This window comes from Dermochelys coriacea, chromosome 16 (genome assembly GCF_009764565.3).
Source record: "Dermochelys coriacea isolate rDerCor1 chromosome 16, rDerCor1.pri.v4, whole genome shotgun sequence".
NCBI lineage: Eukaryota > Metazoa > Chordata > Testudines > Dermochelyidae > Dermochelys > Dermochelys coriacea.
This window is the reverse complement of record NC_050083.1, coordinates 14582601-14597879: the sequence shown is the minus strand read 5'-3', so window position 1 is coordinate 14597879 and position 15279 is coordinate 14582601. Positions and strand designations below refer to the sequence as shown.

At 49.9% G+C, this 15279-nt stretch overlaps 1 protein-coding gene across 2 annotated transcripts in view; it reads right to left on the bottom strand.

The window, feature by feature from the left end:
* Positions 1-15279, bottom strand: part of ASS1 (argininosuccinate synthase 1) — a 78747-nt gene that overhangs the window by 56630 nt on the left and 6838 nt on the right. For both annotated transcript variants that reach the window (XM_038374642.2, XM_038374643.2), the window contains 5 exons: positions 14637-14687; positions 12710-12822; positions 9453-9521; positions 8191-8379; positions 2114-2170 (listed from right to left, as the gene is read on the bottom strand). In XM_038374642.2, coding sequence (XP_038230570.1) covers positions 2114-2170; positions 8191-8379; positions 9453-9521; positions 12710-12817 — 423 coding nt within the window. In that variant the 5' untranslated portion in view covers positions 12818-12822; positions 14637-14687. The remainder of the gene's footprint in view (positions 1-2113; positions 2171-8190; positions 8380-9452; positions 9522-12709; positions 12823-14636; positions 14688-15279) is intronic.

Sequence of the window (15279 nt, the reverse complement as noted above, 5' to 3'; positions counted from 1 at the left end):
GAACCAAGTCAATCTTTGGAGGTTTAACGAGACCACAACCGAAGCCTGTTCCCTTTTGATTCTTCCCCAGTAATAATACTCCCCTCACACACCCCAGCCCATTTTCCCTCCACACCCTTCCGCAGACGAGTCACTATGATCCTTTTCCTCATCAGTACATCCGAATCCCAAACAGCACTGAGAGAATCAATAGGAACAGCCTCGCCGCCAGCAAAAGACACTGGGGACTAGTTTTGCAAGTTTCACAGAGCAGGGAGTGCGGCAAAGTGATTCTCATCGCCTGAAGCACACACCACATCCATTGGCAGAGATTTAATCTCCCCACAGAAAGGTTGAGTAACCCGAGACCCTTCCAAGCTGCCACTGTAACCCTAACAAGCAGCAGAATATGCTTGCGGGGAGGGGGACGTGTCCATTATCCCACCAGCCGCTCAAGGCGGCTGCCTTGTTACTATTTGTTTCACAGCACTGTGGTGTTTGGGGTAAAAATAGGTCAATTAAAGATCATTACAGCCCCCTCAAATGCCAAAACGTCATCTTGAGCAGCTGGCAGCTTGTTAAAGAGAAACTGAGCCGCTTGCGTCTGTGTTAAAAAATAAAGCTCCCAACAGCAGGTTATCCAGAGACCCTGTGCCTTTCCTTTCTCTCTGAAAGGCTAGTGAACAAGCTGACAGATCCTGGGCCCCGTCTGCACATTGGGAAGCACTAGTAGGTTGAAGGAGCCTGGTGACAATGCCACATTCAGATGTCTTTATGCATGTGGCATTCAGTGATCCAAAGACCACTCAAGACAATGGGGTCTTCCCCCAGGCTTTGGCTCAGGCCCTGAGCGAGGGGATTTGTGAGCAGTTACTCAGTGGAGTCTTTGTGGGTATTCAGTAACATCTGACCTGGGTGTGATGCTGGCAGCAAAGAGGTGTCACGAGGAGATCCCTAAAGGGCTGGCTGGTTGGGTCTGATCAGCACCCAAGTACAGATGCTTTTTTGGGTCTGCAGAGTTGGGACGGGAAAAATGAGAGAGAAGCCCAAGCTGCTAAACTGAGATCTGGGTCCAAACGGGCCCAAAGACCAAATCCTGGGGCTCTTGCAGGAGGTCCATGATACTACCAGAAGAATGTCTTGTGATATCATGATGCTTCTCGTCCCATCCAGAACTTGGATGAGCAGAGACAGCCAGGAATGCTACAGCGACTTAAGCCAACTTATTTCAAGCTCAGAAAAGGCTGGAGACCAGAGGTGTGGTCCAAGGTTCTGCATGGGGGCAGGGCTTAGATTCTATCCAATCTGATTTGCCCATTTCTGGTCAGCTGACTAAGCATGACGAAAGCAAAACGGTGCTCGCTCCCTTATTAGATTTCTTGGGGTCCTCGAAAACCCCAAAGCTGAGGGCTAATTGGTGCTCCCCACCCCCAAAAATTAAAGGTTTACAGGCTTTATGGGCCACCTAAGCAATTCTGAATACACTCACCAGAGCTGCGCCAAATTATACATGTGATTCAACAAAGATTTTAAATGGGCGGGGAGGGGGGTGAAATTTTTTCCATTTTTATTTGAAAAACCAAATCCAAAAACTGAATTTTAATCAATTTTCAAAAACTAATTTAAAAAAAAAAAGTTATTTTTCCCCCACTTTCCAAATGGGGAAATGAAACAGAATGGGGGAGGAAGGGAAACATCTTTGGGTTTTTCGTTTTTTTTGTTGAAAACAGAAACTTTCAGAAGAAACAAACAAACATTTTCATGGGGAGGGGGCAGGTTTTTTCCCCCATGAAAAGTATTTTTGAAGTAAAATGTTCTGACTAGCGGTCACTTTAACACCCCGCAGGTGACTGGGCTGGCAGAGGGAACCTTGCCATGGACACTCATGTCAAAGCACTGAAGCTGGCCAACACAAAGTGAAATGGGGGCATCGAGCCATCTGAGGGCAAGGGTGGGGAACGCTATTCCAGCATCTGCAATGTGGGAGTCATACCAGAATACACGAATAGACCCTTGTGCAGAGGGCAAACCTGACAGCCAGATACTCGAGACCCTTCCCCACACCAGTCAGATGTCCTGAAGGGAACCTGTGACTCAGCCATGCTTAGTGGGAACAATAGTCCAAATTCCTTACCTTGATCTGAGGGCACAGGGCATAACAGGTGAGCTCAAATCGAACCTGGTCATTCCCCTGAAACAGAACAGAGGGGAGTTTAGGAATGGCCCTGAGCCCCATCCCGCGAGTTCAGACTTGGTGGGAAAGGCTGTGATCTTGGTCCACGCCACCACCAACGAATGAAGAAGACAACATCCCAGAGCCAGGCTACATGGAGCAAGCCTGTTGTCCCCACTCAGAGCTGAGGTTCGGTCTCTGTCCCCTTCGCGGGTGCCCCTGCCAGGGCCAATGTCCGGGGCTATGCACGCCATCTCCAGGGGCTCAGGCTTAGGTGGAGAAGTCTTTGGGAGAGCAGATGAGATGCGAGAACATGAGTCTATCAAAACCAGTGACACCTTGTGGATTTCCCAACCCACTGTGAGAGCAAGCGAGGGACAAGCCAGCCCCACAGGCAATCATATCCCTACCCAGTCCCAACGGCCTTTCCCTGGACAGGCCCTTGAAGGCCAAAGCCCAGCAGGACCCAAAGGGTGGGGAAGGTTTGGGGGAGGGACTGTGAAAGTCTTGGCAGATCAGATCCTCAGCTAGCCTAGCTCATAAAGCGTCCCCAGCTTCAACGAGACGGGGTTCCGGCCCAGTTACTCAATCTTCTGCCCCACTGTTGGCAAATAAAACAAGGAGGAAAACTCTGCAGCTTTGGATTGAGGAAGAGAAACTACAAAATCGTCAATATTTCAACTAGGCCTAGGAAATGTGCAGTTATTGGAAAGAAGGGAAAAACCTGAATTAGGGAAAGAAGTAAGGGTTGGTCTGTCCACGCCCCCTATTTGCCATATTTCCTGGGACGGCGGCTAATGGGCAAGTAGCCCCTAAGTACACCACTATAAGAGCATGAGAGCCAGAGAGACCCAGACAGTATCAGTCTCTAATTAACCTTCTCTCGCTGCAAGCACTAACCCATCTGTTTGAAAATGCCTGGAGAAGATGAATACTGGCTCAGTGCCATGTCACAGCCATAGCACTCTATGCGTCTCTGCCTCAGCTCCTAGCCAGGCGCTACACAGAGCTGGGAAAGTCAGCGATGGCCTCGCAACGCACTGTTGAGGCCAAGTCTTTGGCAGAACATGTGTGTTTGCACAGGGATGTGTAAGTCCATTCCAAGCTTGAATACCTGTATTAATCATCCCCTGCCGTAGCACCCAGGAACCATAACAAGCAGTCTCTCAACAGGAGATGCCATCTAGTTCGAATGAATAAACCCAAGGGTCTGCCACAATCCAGTAACAAATCTGTGGCTGCTCAGGAGTCTGATTCGTGCTATGCTGCCATTCAGAACTTCACGACAGAACAGGGATGGAACCCAGATCCTCCTCTATCAAAAGCATAAGGAGAATCTCCATTAGCTGCTAGCAATATAGGGCCTATGGCACACAGCTGAGCAGTTCTGGCTCCATCCACTAGAGGGTAGTGAGGTACATCAACATCTTATTCATGATGCTAGTTAACTGATGCCATGCATGTTTCCCTTGCATTGCCCCCAGAAGCGCACCAGACTTGGGCACAGGTAGATGAGGGCCCCTCATTTGAGAACGGTGCTCTTGGGCAGCAAATCATTACAAGGGGAACGCAACCAATCTGAACTGTCCTGAAGGGACCTCCAGCTCCTAGACCACTCAGGGCTTTCAGTCATAAAGATCCTGGATATTGCACAAGTAGCTAGATTGAGACAATCACAGGTGGGAAAGACATTTGAAGCAGAGAACTTGTCTACATGGGGAAATTTACCAGCAGTACTAAACTGGTATAATTCCTGCTGGGCACACCCTTTATATGGAATAAGAGTGACCTGTTTTGGGTTTAGCTTAGGTCACTTCCAAACAGTTATACTGGTAGAGTAATGCTAGTAAACTTCCCCATGTAGACAAGCCCTGAGACAGAGACTCCACCTTTAACTTGTGGTCTACGTATCTTGAATTCATCCAGATGCATCTATGTCCCATAGTGAAGGCTGAACAGTCGATTGGCACCAGCACTGGGGGAAGAACTGCGCCATGGGCAGGATGGCAGAACAGCACGAAGACGTTCTCACCAGTATTGGCCAGGGCGGGAGGGAGGGGAGAAAGAAATAGCCTCCACGTACATCAAGCAGTGCCCATAGCACTATGGGTGCATTCTACCTAAGGTATAGTTTTTAAATGTCACTTTAAAGGGCCAACTAGCTGAGCTCCCCTCCCCACACGCACCCAAAGGGCCAAACTCTTTTGCCAACCTGGCCCTTTGGTGCCAGGGGCCATTGCACGCAACTGCAGTCCCACACCCAGCCTAGTGCAGCTACTTGGCTTTAAACCAGAGCTACTCTTGGCTTTAAACCAGAGCTACTGTATGCCCTGCTCCCTAGGAACAGGGGTGATTCATGAGAGTCCAGGCAGGAGAGATGGCTGATGATCTGGTAAATCTGGACACCCCTTCGTTATCAGACCTTGCCAACAAGCTCCCTGGAAAGGGCCAGGTACCTTGGAGAGGGAGGGTTTGAGCAGCTCCGGGAGCTTCTAGGGGAAGAAAGATGACAAAGGCCCAATTCAACAACATCGCGGGCAAATGGGGCACCCCCTCTTCCCTAGATCAGGCTGGTTACATTTGCTGCTGGGCCAAGGAGGCCCCCCCGGGACTATTACACACACGCACATATTCCAGGGCACTCATTTCCCTTACAGGCCCCAAACAAGTCCATCTGCTCCCAAGACAGGGCGCTGCAGATGGTGCGCATTTAAGATGCTGGAGCCCCTGCTGCTGCCTCAGCCGGGGATGGCACGCTCCCGGGTCGAGTTACCAGCACACGCTCCCTCCGACCCGGCTTAATGGATGGGGGGGAAGTTAGAGACTTGGCAGCAGCTTAGGGTGCAGCTTCCTTGCTGCTTGTGGTCACTGGAAGAGGGGGAGGAGGGTTGGTTAGTGCAATACCCAATAATGGAGGTGACATTTTAACTGGAAAGTGGGGAGCTGAGCTCAGTGCAGAGAGGAGGGATTTTTCCCTAGGTGCCACATCACTCAAGAGTGCCCTCTGGGGGATGGTTGGAAGACGGGAGAGGTGGCTGAGTCTCCAAACAGAGTGATTGGGACACACCCACAAGGGCTGCGCAAGACGGGATACGGGAAATGCCCCAGCAGAAGCAATGGCTCATTCAGGCGTGTCTCCAGCATTGACGAGTACCAGATGCTTCAAAATGACATAAAATAAAATAACCCATCCCCACACACACGGCACTGCACGAGGCAGGAAGCTTCTCCCCGTCTCCCGCTGGTGACCAGCTTACGAGAAGTAGTGATTTGAGAGCCCTAAAATGCTACCTGAGCCCGTATAATTGCAGGGGATATTGCTAGGTCCTCTGAGTCTTCTTCAGCTTATTTGCCTCCAAAATATCCCTGCAGCAACAAGATACGCGGGTTGACGATTGCTACTGCACCCAGGAGTCAGTTTAAGTATTCCCTGCTCACAGCTGGCCAGGTGGCAGCACTGCTGAAAAAGATCTGGGCTCCGAGTGGATCACACATTGAAATGAGGTGACGATGTGGTGCAATTGTGAAAAAAACTAAGCTCATTCTGGGGTATATCAAGAGAAGTGTCAAGTGTAAGGCCTGGGAGGTAACTGTCCCACTCTACTCAGCACTGGCGAGGCCTCCACTGGAGTACGGGGTCCAATTCCGGGCCCCCCGCTGTAGGAGGGATGTGGACAATTGGAGCAATTCCAAAGGAGAGCAACACAAACAATAAAAAGTTTTAAAAACCTGACCTATGAAGAAAGGTTACAAAAACTGGGCGCACTTAGTCTTGAGAAACGAAGACTGGGGGGGGGGGGGGGCCCAGTCACAGACATCAAGTGTGTTAAGGGTTGTTATGAAAAAGACGGGGATCAATCGTTCTCGCTGGCCGCTGCAGGTAGGACAAAAGGAACTAGCTTAATCTACAGCGAGAGAGATTTAAGTTAGAAAGTTTTTCCTAATATCTAACCATAAAGGTAGGTTTACTTGGTCCTGCCTCAGTGCAGGTCCCTTCCAGCCCTACACATCTAGGATCCTAGGATGCTTTTCAGAATCCCTTTGCTTCTCTGTGGACCCTGGAGGTCTGATACCCATCTGACTCTCCCAGGCTACATCATCACCTGGAGAACTCTGACATGCATCCAGCTTGGAAGCACAGAAGTTTTATAATGGTAAGTACGGAGAAGCAGCCTCCAACCCCCTCTGTCTCCAGGCCTTTTCTTGCCATATGTTGCATGAACACTTTCCACAGAGGCTCTAACCTGGCCAACGACAAGTGGTGAGAGTGTACGCAGGGAGACTTGTGGATTTTAGCAAGGAGGCAGGGCAGGGGGTGTACCCCATTTGTGCAATGTTTCCCTTGATGCAATTCACCATCAGGGGTTTGTTAGGGCTATGGAGGACAAGCAACTCCTAGCTGAAAGGAAAATGGAAACTGACCAGCCCTATGAGAAAGCTCCAGTTCATTTTCCATAGGAAATAAAGTGACATCCCTCATCTGGTTTATATGGGTAGCTTCTCTCGCTGAGCTGCACCCGTCCTGTGGTCTCTGTCTGCCTCTAGCGGGGAATCTCTGCATGTAACCTCCTGCTCTGTGGGTCAGTGAGCGAGCTACACCTGACTACTGCCTTTCAAAGCAGATTGCTAGCCCCCTCTAGTGGTAAATGCTGGCCAAAAAAAACCTTTCCGATCTGGTATCAACATCTCTGCCCCCTCTCTACAGAACAATCCAGCCAAGGGGAACCAGCTCCATGGCTCTGAGATCACTCCCGCAATCCGTGTTTGCAGATGGATGAGAGGGAGAGATTGGTTTTTTAAAACGCCTTCCACCTGGATCCGAATCAGGGTACCCAGGTTCCTCAGGCTTCTCCTACTGCTGAGGACTGAAAGATCAGCCACAGCCCAGACTGAAGCCAGGGGCTTTGCGACACAGAGCTCAATGGGACAGCAAACCCATGCACAATAAAAAATAATGCCTAGCACCTTTCATCAGGCAATCTCAGAGTGCAGTACAATGGATGTCAGTGTCATTAACCCCATTATAAGTTGGGGAAACTGAGGCACAGAGCAGCAAGTGACTTGCCCACACCTACGCAGCAGATCAGTGGCAGAGCCAGGAACAGGTCTCCTGAGTCCCAGTCCTGTGCTCTGTCCACTAGGCCACTCTTTGGGTCAAAACAAACCTTTGGGCTCCCTACTACTAACCCACTACTGGAGTTCCCCAAGAATGCGACTGTGCTCTCACACCTGTAGAGAGCAGGGCGTCTGTTAATCCTCCATTTCTGAGCCTCACCCCAGCACCACAGGTTCCTTGACCAGCAGAGGGAGGGGGATGAGCAGTTCTCCCCCTCCCACTCTGGCCCAGCACGCCACACTCAGCACCAAAACTGGAGATTGCTTCCCCGGGGGGCCTCCCACAGCCACAATGGCCCCAGTGCTGCAGCTGGAACAACGCCGCTCATTTCACCCCCATCACCACCACCCTTTAAAATAAAACTCCTCCTGATCCAGGATTTGTGCCATCAGTTGCCTGGCGAGGCCCAGGGAGCTAGGATTCTTCACCCCCTTCCGTGCAAACACAAGTTTTTTAAATTTCTAACCAGAGCTGGGTGAAAATCAGAGTTGCCATCCCAGTGGAAAGATTGTTATTTCCAGGGTTGTTTTAGACCCAAAGGAAGATGAAAGGTTGAAATATCAACAAAGGGATGAAATTGCCATGAGGCACCATGGCACCTCGGGCAGCCACAGATTGAGCTGACTCAAAACATGTCAGTTCCATTCAATAAGCCAGGACATTTCATCTGTTTTTTGTTGTTGTTTTTTTAAAGGAAAGTTTCCCAGCCAGTGCTAACTCTAACTGAAGTTGCAGGAGAGCTTCCAGCCAAGAGCCCGAAAGCAGGGACTTGCTCTGTGATAGTCAGCAAATCATATTTCTGTGCCTCAATTTCCCCATCTATAAAGTGGTGGGGGTGGGGGAACTCCTATCTACCAGCCTCGCATTCCTAGGCACCCAAAGCCCAGTCCCACTGCCAGGCAATGGCCTGCCCTTCTTTTACCTTCCCGGTGGCTCCGTGAGAAACAAACTGGGCTCCCTCCTTCTGGGCAATTTCCACCTGCTTCCGTGCGATGCAAGGCCTAGCCAGCGAGGTGCCCAGGAGATACCTGTCCTCATACAGGGCATTAGCTTGAACCGCCGGCCAGATGAACTCCTCCACGAACTCCCTGCTGACATCTTCGATGTAAACCTGCACAATAAAGACAGAGCCCCAAGCAACAAGGGTGGCCCAGGGCTCCTGCTGGGATAGGGTGCTGCTGGGGGGTGAAAATCCATTTATTCAATAGACGAACCATCCCGTAGGGGCTGGAACTCTGCTCCAACCACCTGCTTTTGAGGTCTTCCATAAACTGCACCCATAGATCTGACTAACTTCCCGGAGACAAAGGGCCAAATTTATCCCCGGAGAAGCGTTACTGATTTCAGTGGAGGATGAAACCAGCCCAGTGTCACCAATGACTCATATAAGCATCTCCCCTTTTCCAGGTGTGGGTGAAAGGTTCTGAATCAACAACTGTAGAAACCAAAGCCCCTTTTCTAGTCCTAGAACAGATACATCATGGCAGTAGCACATGCTTCCCTGGGCTACCTCCCTCTGCTGACCACCAAACAGGTGGGAATGACTCTAAGTCCTGGTCTGGATGTGAACCAGTAACACAGACAGAAAGGCTTTGTAGCTGGTCAACCATCCCTTGAACCCACCCGCCCTGAAATGACTGCTCCTTGTTTGTAAGGCACGAAGAAAGGTTTGAGAGGGAAAATAAATCAGAAATGCTGGGGAGGAGGAGAAGAAGCAAAAGAAAAGGGATAGAGGGAAGTGAGAAATGGAGAAGAAATATAGAAATTTGGCTGTAGCGAGGATTATAAAGGATTAAGGAAACAAGGGAGACACATTGAGTTACAGATGTGGCTATGTGCAATGTCTCTTTGCATCTAGGATTTATTGGTGGTTTGGCCATTTATAGAGGGAAATCTCTGAAAACGTTTCTGACCTTGGACAAAGAGGAGGGAGAACACCCCGCCAACCCCATCCAGAGTCTGGAGATGCCCCCAAAATTCTGAAAAGCCAGCAGATATGCAGCTCTCATTGGCCCAGTGGCAAAGCCCTGTACTTATGGAGCTGAAGCAGCCAGAAATCTGGTCCTAACTCCCCAGGCGTGTGTATGATTTACATAGCACGCCTGTCCGTGAGCTGCAGGGATGGCATTATGACAGAACTGAGAACAGAGCTACGCCTGCAAGAGGCAACGGGGTTTGTGTTACCTTTCTAGCTCCCAGAGCTAGCGCCTTCTTTCTCGCCTCTTCAAAGTTCTCATTTTGCCCAATGTTGGCCTGGAAGTAAAAATGAGAAAGAGATTGAACAGCTCAGCCCCGGCCAGGATGGCAGCCCCTAGCCCATCAGGTGGCCCAACCGGGCTCCTACTGACAAGTCTCAAGTATTCCAAGGCATGAAGGAACACACAGTCATTTGGCGTCTGGCCGTAAGAGGATGGGGGAGGAATCCCCTCAGGGACAGAAGGCTCCAGGCTGTGGCAATTTATCTGAGCCAGAGGTTAGAACACAGATCGACCCAGCCTTTCTAGCTGTGCTTTCCCTGGTCATTCTGAGCAAGTTGTACTGCAGGGGAGACCAGGCTCCCCAGAGGTGCCACAAGATGCGGCCTGGAGGCTGCCCTACTCGGGAGACCTCTAGGTCACCAGGCGCCCAGTGGGGAACCTAAGAACAGCCATACTGGGCCAGACCAAAGGTCCATCAGGCCCAGTATCTTGTCCTCTGACAGTGGCCAATGCCAGGTGCCCCAAAGGGAATGAACAGACAGGTTATCATCAAGTGATCCATACCCTGTCACCTAATCCCAGCTTCTGGCAAACAGAGGCTAGGGACACTATTCCTGCCCATCCTGGCTAATAGCCATTGATGGACCTATCCTCCATGAATCTATCTAGCTCCCTTTTGAATCCCGTTATAGTATTGGCCTTCACAACACCCTCTGGCAAGGAGTTCCAGAGGTTGACAGTGCGTTGTGTGAAAAAATACTTTCTTCTGTTTGTTTTAAACCTACTACCTCTTAATTTCATTTGGTGGCCCCTTGTTCTTGTATTATGAGAAGGAGTAAATAACACTTCCTTATTTACTTTCTCTACAACACTCATGATTTTATAGACCTCCATCATATCACCCCTTAGTCGCCTCTTTCCCAAGCTGAAAAATCCCAGTCTTATTAATCTCTCCTCATACGGAAGCCATTCTAAATCCTTAATCATTTTTGTTGCCCTTTTCTGAACCTTTTCCAATTCCAATATATCTTTTTTGAGATGGGGCGACCACATCTGCATGCAGTATTCAAGGTGTGGGCGTACCAAGGATTTATATTGCGGCAATATGACATTTTCTGTCTTATTATCTATCCCTTTCTTAATGATGCCCAACATTCTGCTTGCTTTTTTGACGGCCGCTCCACATGGAGCGGATGACTTCAGAGAACTATCCACAATGACTCCAAGATCTCTTTCTTGAGTGGTAACAGCTAATTTAGGCCCCATCATTATATACGTATAGTTAGGATTATGTTTTCCATAATCGCTAAGCATCACTAAAATTGTCTGGATTGAGTCGCCTGCTTGGCAGGAAAAGCCAACGCACTGTCATGGAGATTTCAGTCCCCTCTGCTAGATCGGTCCCAGCAGGACCATTTACGGCTTCACTATTGAATCTTGCTCATCACCCAGCATTAACAATGCTCATTTCTATTGACACTGACCAACACCTCCCAGCCTAAGTGCAGCCACATCACCTCTCTAGCACGCCTCTGTTCCTGCCCCTCAGCCACCAGGTGTAACCAACAGCAACCCCCAGCCCAGAGTTAGAGTGGCACGGGACCCCCTTGCCTGCTGACTTCGTGCCTCTTCCCCTGGCTCATGGACAGCTGCTCTTTACCTCTCCAGTGCATTAGGGGGAATCTGTTTGTTTGCAGTCACTGTTGTACCTGCTTCATAGACTCAGATCCCCTTTTAACAAAGGCCTCCTTCCTGGCCATCTAAAGGAGACAGAGCCCTTGGCTAAGTCCCTTCACCTTGGGGACACTGGGAGTCTAGCCATCCGCCCCCAGCCGGGCAGAGTCTCTGCTCAGTAAGGCTGGCATGGCAGGTCTCACTCCAGCACTGCAAGGCTGATGTCCAGGTTTCTCAGTGGTCCCATTTTATTCAGTTGGGAACAATGGCTCGAGAGGGGCCATGTCCCACTTGGCCACCGAATGTGCCAGCTGAGCAGAACCTCCCGGGTCACTGACCCGGGAACGTACTAGACAGTCAATATTTAACCAGCTACGGCAGCAGGGTCATGGCTGCTGCCTCAGCTCCTGCATGCAAAGATTAACGCAATAGGAAGAGCACTGTGTGTTTCCCCATATTATCTGGAGCTAGGACCCCACTGTCACCCTCACCCTGCCTCCGCCCCACTAACCCTCTCATGCCCCAGGAGGGGCTATCGCTGAGTGGGAAGCAGCATTTTTCTGTTGGGGAAATTCCAAGATACTGAAATGTTTTCTATTCCACAACGGAATGAAATTAAAAAAAAAAGAAAGAAAAGAAAATGGAAGTTTCCCTGCAAAAACAAAATTTTGAAAACTATTCATTGCGGGTCGACGGAAGCCGTCTGGTCCCATTTCGACTGTTTAAACCAGTGGTTCTCAAACATTTGTACTGGTGACCCCTTTCACACAGCAAGCCTCTGAGTGTCACCCCCCCTTATAAATTAAAAACCCTTCTTTATATATTTGACACCATTATAAGTGCTGGAGGCACAGCAGAGTTTGGGGTGCAGGCTGACAGCTCAAGACCTCCATATAATAACCTCACAACCCCCAGTTTGAGAACCCCTGGTTTAAAAGATGTTTGATTAAAAAAAAAAAGGAATTTCAGTTTGAAAAATTGTTTCGAAATGAAAAGTCAAAACATTCCATCCCCCAATGGCCAAACCGCTCCACTTCCTTTTTTCCTAAGCAAAATTTCATCAGCATCTTCTAAGGTTTCCATTTTGATGAAAATGGGGTTTTCCACTGAAACAACATTTCAGACCCGCTCTAGCTGGTTCCCTCACCATGATTGCCTTGACGCCCTGACACCTGACGGGCCCCTGGCTGGGAAGCGGGGCCCTCTGAATCACATTCACCCCGGGACACTTTTGACAGAGAAAAGAGCAGAGAGGTTTTTTTTTTTAAATAAGATCACGAATCCCAAGGCCCTGCGAGCACATCACCTCCCCACTGCTGCGGCTAGACCCGGCACCATTGGGGCAGATGCTCACAGCAGCCCTGGAGCTGGCAAAAATGGCTATTTTCTGACAGCTCCCAGTGTTTAGCAGAACACAGAAAACCCCACCCCAGGGGGGCCCAGCCACTGCTTTTCCAGAGTCTGTTGCACAGAACCCCGCCTGCAAGAGACGGGCTAGATAGTGTCAGGAAAAGATGGGGCGTGGGGGGCGGCAGAGAGAGGAAGCATGAGGCAATGTGAGCTCCTCACCAGATAAGCGATGACATCATAGCCTTGCTCCTTCAGCCACACCAGGATGCAGGAGGTGTCCAGGCCACCGCTGTAGGCAAGAACCACTGTGCCCTTGGACTGAGACATTGTGTCTGGAGAAAGCAGGGAGACCCAATCATATACTTGCCGTTGTGAGGGACTCACCAGTGCTCCACCGCAGACAAGGCCTCAGCCCCTCAGCCCAGCATGGAAGGGAGCTTGTCTAGTTAACCCTGAGGCCACTATTGTTATTCCCATTTTATACAGAGGGAAACTGAGGCACCAAGCAGGGCCTTGACTAACCCCAAGGTAATCCAGCCAGTAAGTTGCAGAGTTGAATCTAGGAACCCTGGAGTCCTGGCTCCAAGCGCTGTTCTCTAGGCTGCTCTCTCCCAGAGCTGTGATTCCAACTCTGGGATTTGACCGCTAATTAAAAACCACAGACTCTTTGACTAGAAACCCTCATTCAGAGCCAGAGCACCACTTTGCCTGGGAAGGGAGACAACAGTATCAGTCAGAGACAGAAACTCTTCAGCCCCCCTGCTGGGGTTGCATACAACAGCCTGGTTTATTTCTCAGGTAGGAGGGCAGAGTGAGCCTGCCAGGGGAACAGGAGACATTCATCCAGCAGCAGACAGGGGACCCAGGGGATGAAACATATTTAGATTTTCAAAGAGCTTCCAATGGGTCCTTCAGAAGAGATCTGGGGAATGAGTAACCAACCTGTGAGGAGCAAAGTCCCCTTGCAGATTAAACACTCGTTAAATGGCAGAGACCAATGGGGTGTGGTGAGCTAGAGTCTCTGTGGGCAACAGAGATGTTAATGGCAGGGTATGTGCTGGGAAGAGGGCTCTATAATATAGCCGAACCTCCCATGAACCCAGGTAAGTGCTGCAATGAACCTGGCATGTGCACCACTGCCCCCTACTGGATAAAATCAGAACCGTCCACCAATGTCAAAGGCCTCATACTGCTTGTGGAGATTCTCCTGGAGCTCAAGTGGAGGTTGTCCCTGGTGTTGCCATAAAGCTGAACATGGCAGCAGAGTAACACCTGTGAAGTCCCAGGTAGTTGTGGACTTGTTAGCACTTGGTGCAGACTCACTCCAGTTTAAATACTGCTGTGTCTCCTTTGGCCTTAGCTTGCTGGTTTATGGTGATCACGTTTTATTCACTTGAACGTGGCTACAAAGCAAGTTTCAAACTCCACCGAGGCTGAGATGCACAGAAAGCCAATTTTAAACAAGCCAGCAAGTGAACCAGCCAAATTTCTGAGCAGCTCTCCCCCTAGCTAGGACCATGCATGCCACTTAAACCAGTACAGCATGGAGTCCAATGACAGGATGTTATAACTAACCTCCCTGAAGGGTGCTCAGCAAGTCACTGAGTTACATAATGTAACCGGGTTTTCATTACCTGGACAGTGGTTTAACTTTTGCCCTTTATTTGCTGCCACTTTCTCAAGCCTGGCAAGTTACGTAAGTACCAACACACACTGCAACTGCACTGCTCCAGCACAAAGCAGGATTTACACTGGGTGCAGCTCCCTTTGTAAAGTACCGCATTCAGCTGCATAGGCATAAACCCCACCCTGCTTCAGTGCAGAAAGCCTAACTCCAGGGAGTTGCACAATGTCAGGACCTCCGTGGAGGTCAGATGATGCAAATTTCTCTAATGTCCCCAGGGCCTTAGATCCCAGCTGACAGGCTCCGGGGGATGGGGTGGGGGGGTTCCCTCACCACTGTTTTTTCCACTCCTAACTAAAGCATTTCTCCTGATCAGTCTGATGGTTGGGTAGCTGCACAAAAGCAGAGAGATCACCGAGAGTCCCACGACTCCACCTAGCTACCTGGTTTACACAAAAACTGCAGCCAGGCACAGAGACCACAAAAGAAACAAGAAATGCAAAAAGCAGCTTGGCCCATTACCTTTCTTTGGTGGACAAGCAGGAATCCTTCCTCAAGCGCTCAGTAAATGTCCTGAAAAAGAGGTAAGCGAATGAGACCAATATATCCAACTGTACATGAAAAGGCCACAAGGAAAAACAATTTAGATGGAATCCTAATCATGACCAGGCATGCCAGCTGCCTGCTCGGAGACATGGCAGGGCTAAAGCAGATCTGAACATTTTGCATTGGCAGGATGGTACATGACCCTGATCCCACATGTGGCAGTCAGGATTGGAGGATCTGCACCACTAGGACAGAATGTTGATCCTGCTTCCCCCAGCAGCCGTCACCCTTCATAACTCCATGCACCCAGCCAAGTGTGAAATGCTGCGAGTGGAGGGCGGGGTGGGGGGAGAAGGTCAGGACACATGCCTGTGGTGGCAGCGTAAACAGAATCCACAGAGACATTCCCAAGCATTGTCTTCCTGTTACTTACACACACACACACACACACACACACACACACACTACAATTCCAAAGAGGGAAAGACTTCAAATAGGGAAACTGAGGCAGGGGCTGAGAGGGGCAGGGACTTGACCAAGGGGACCTGGGCCTCATTTATACTGGGAAAAAGCACCATGTTAGAAAACTTACACAATGCTAGCCACCATTTGTCCGCAC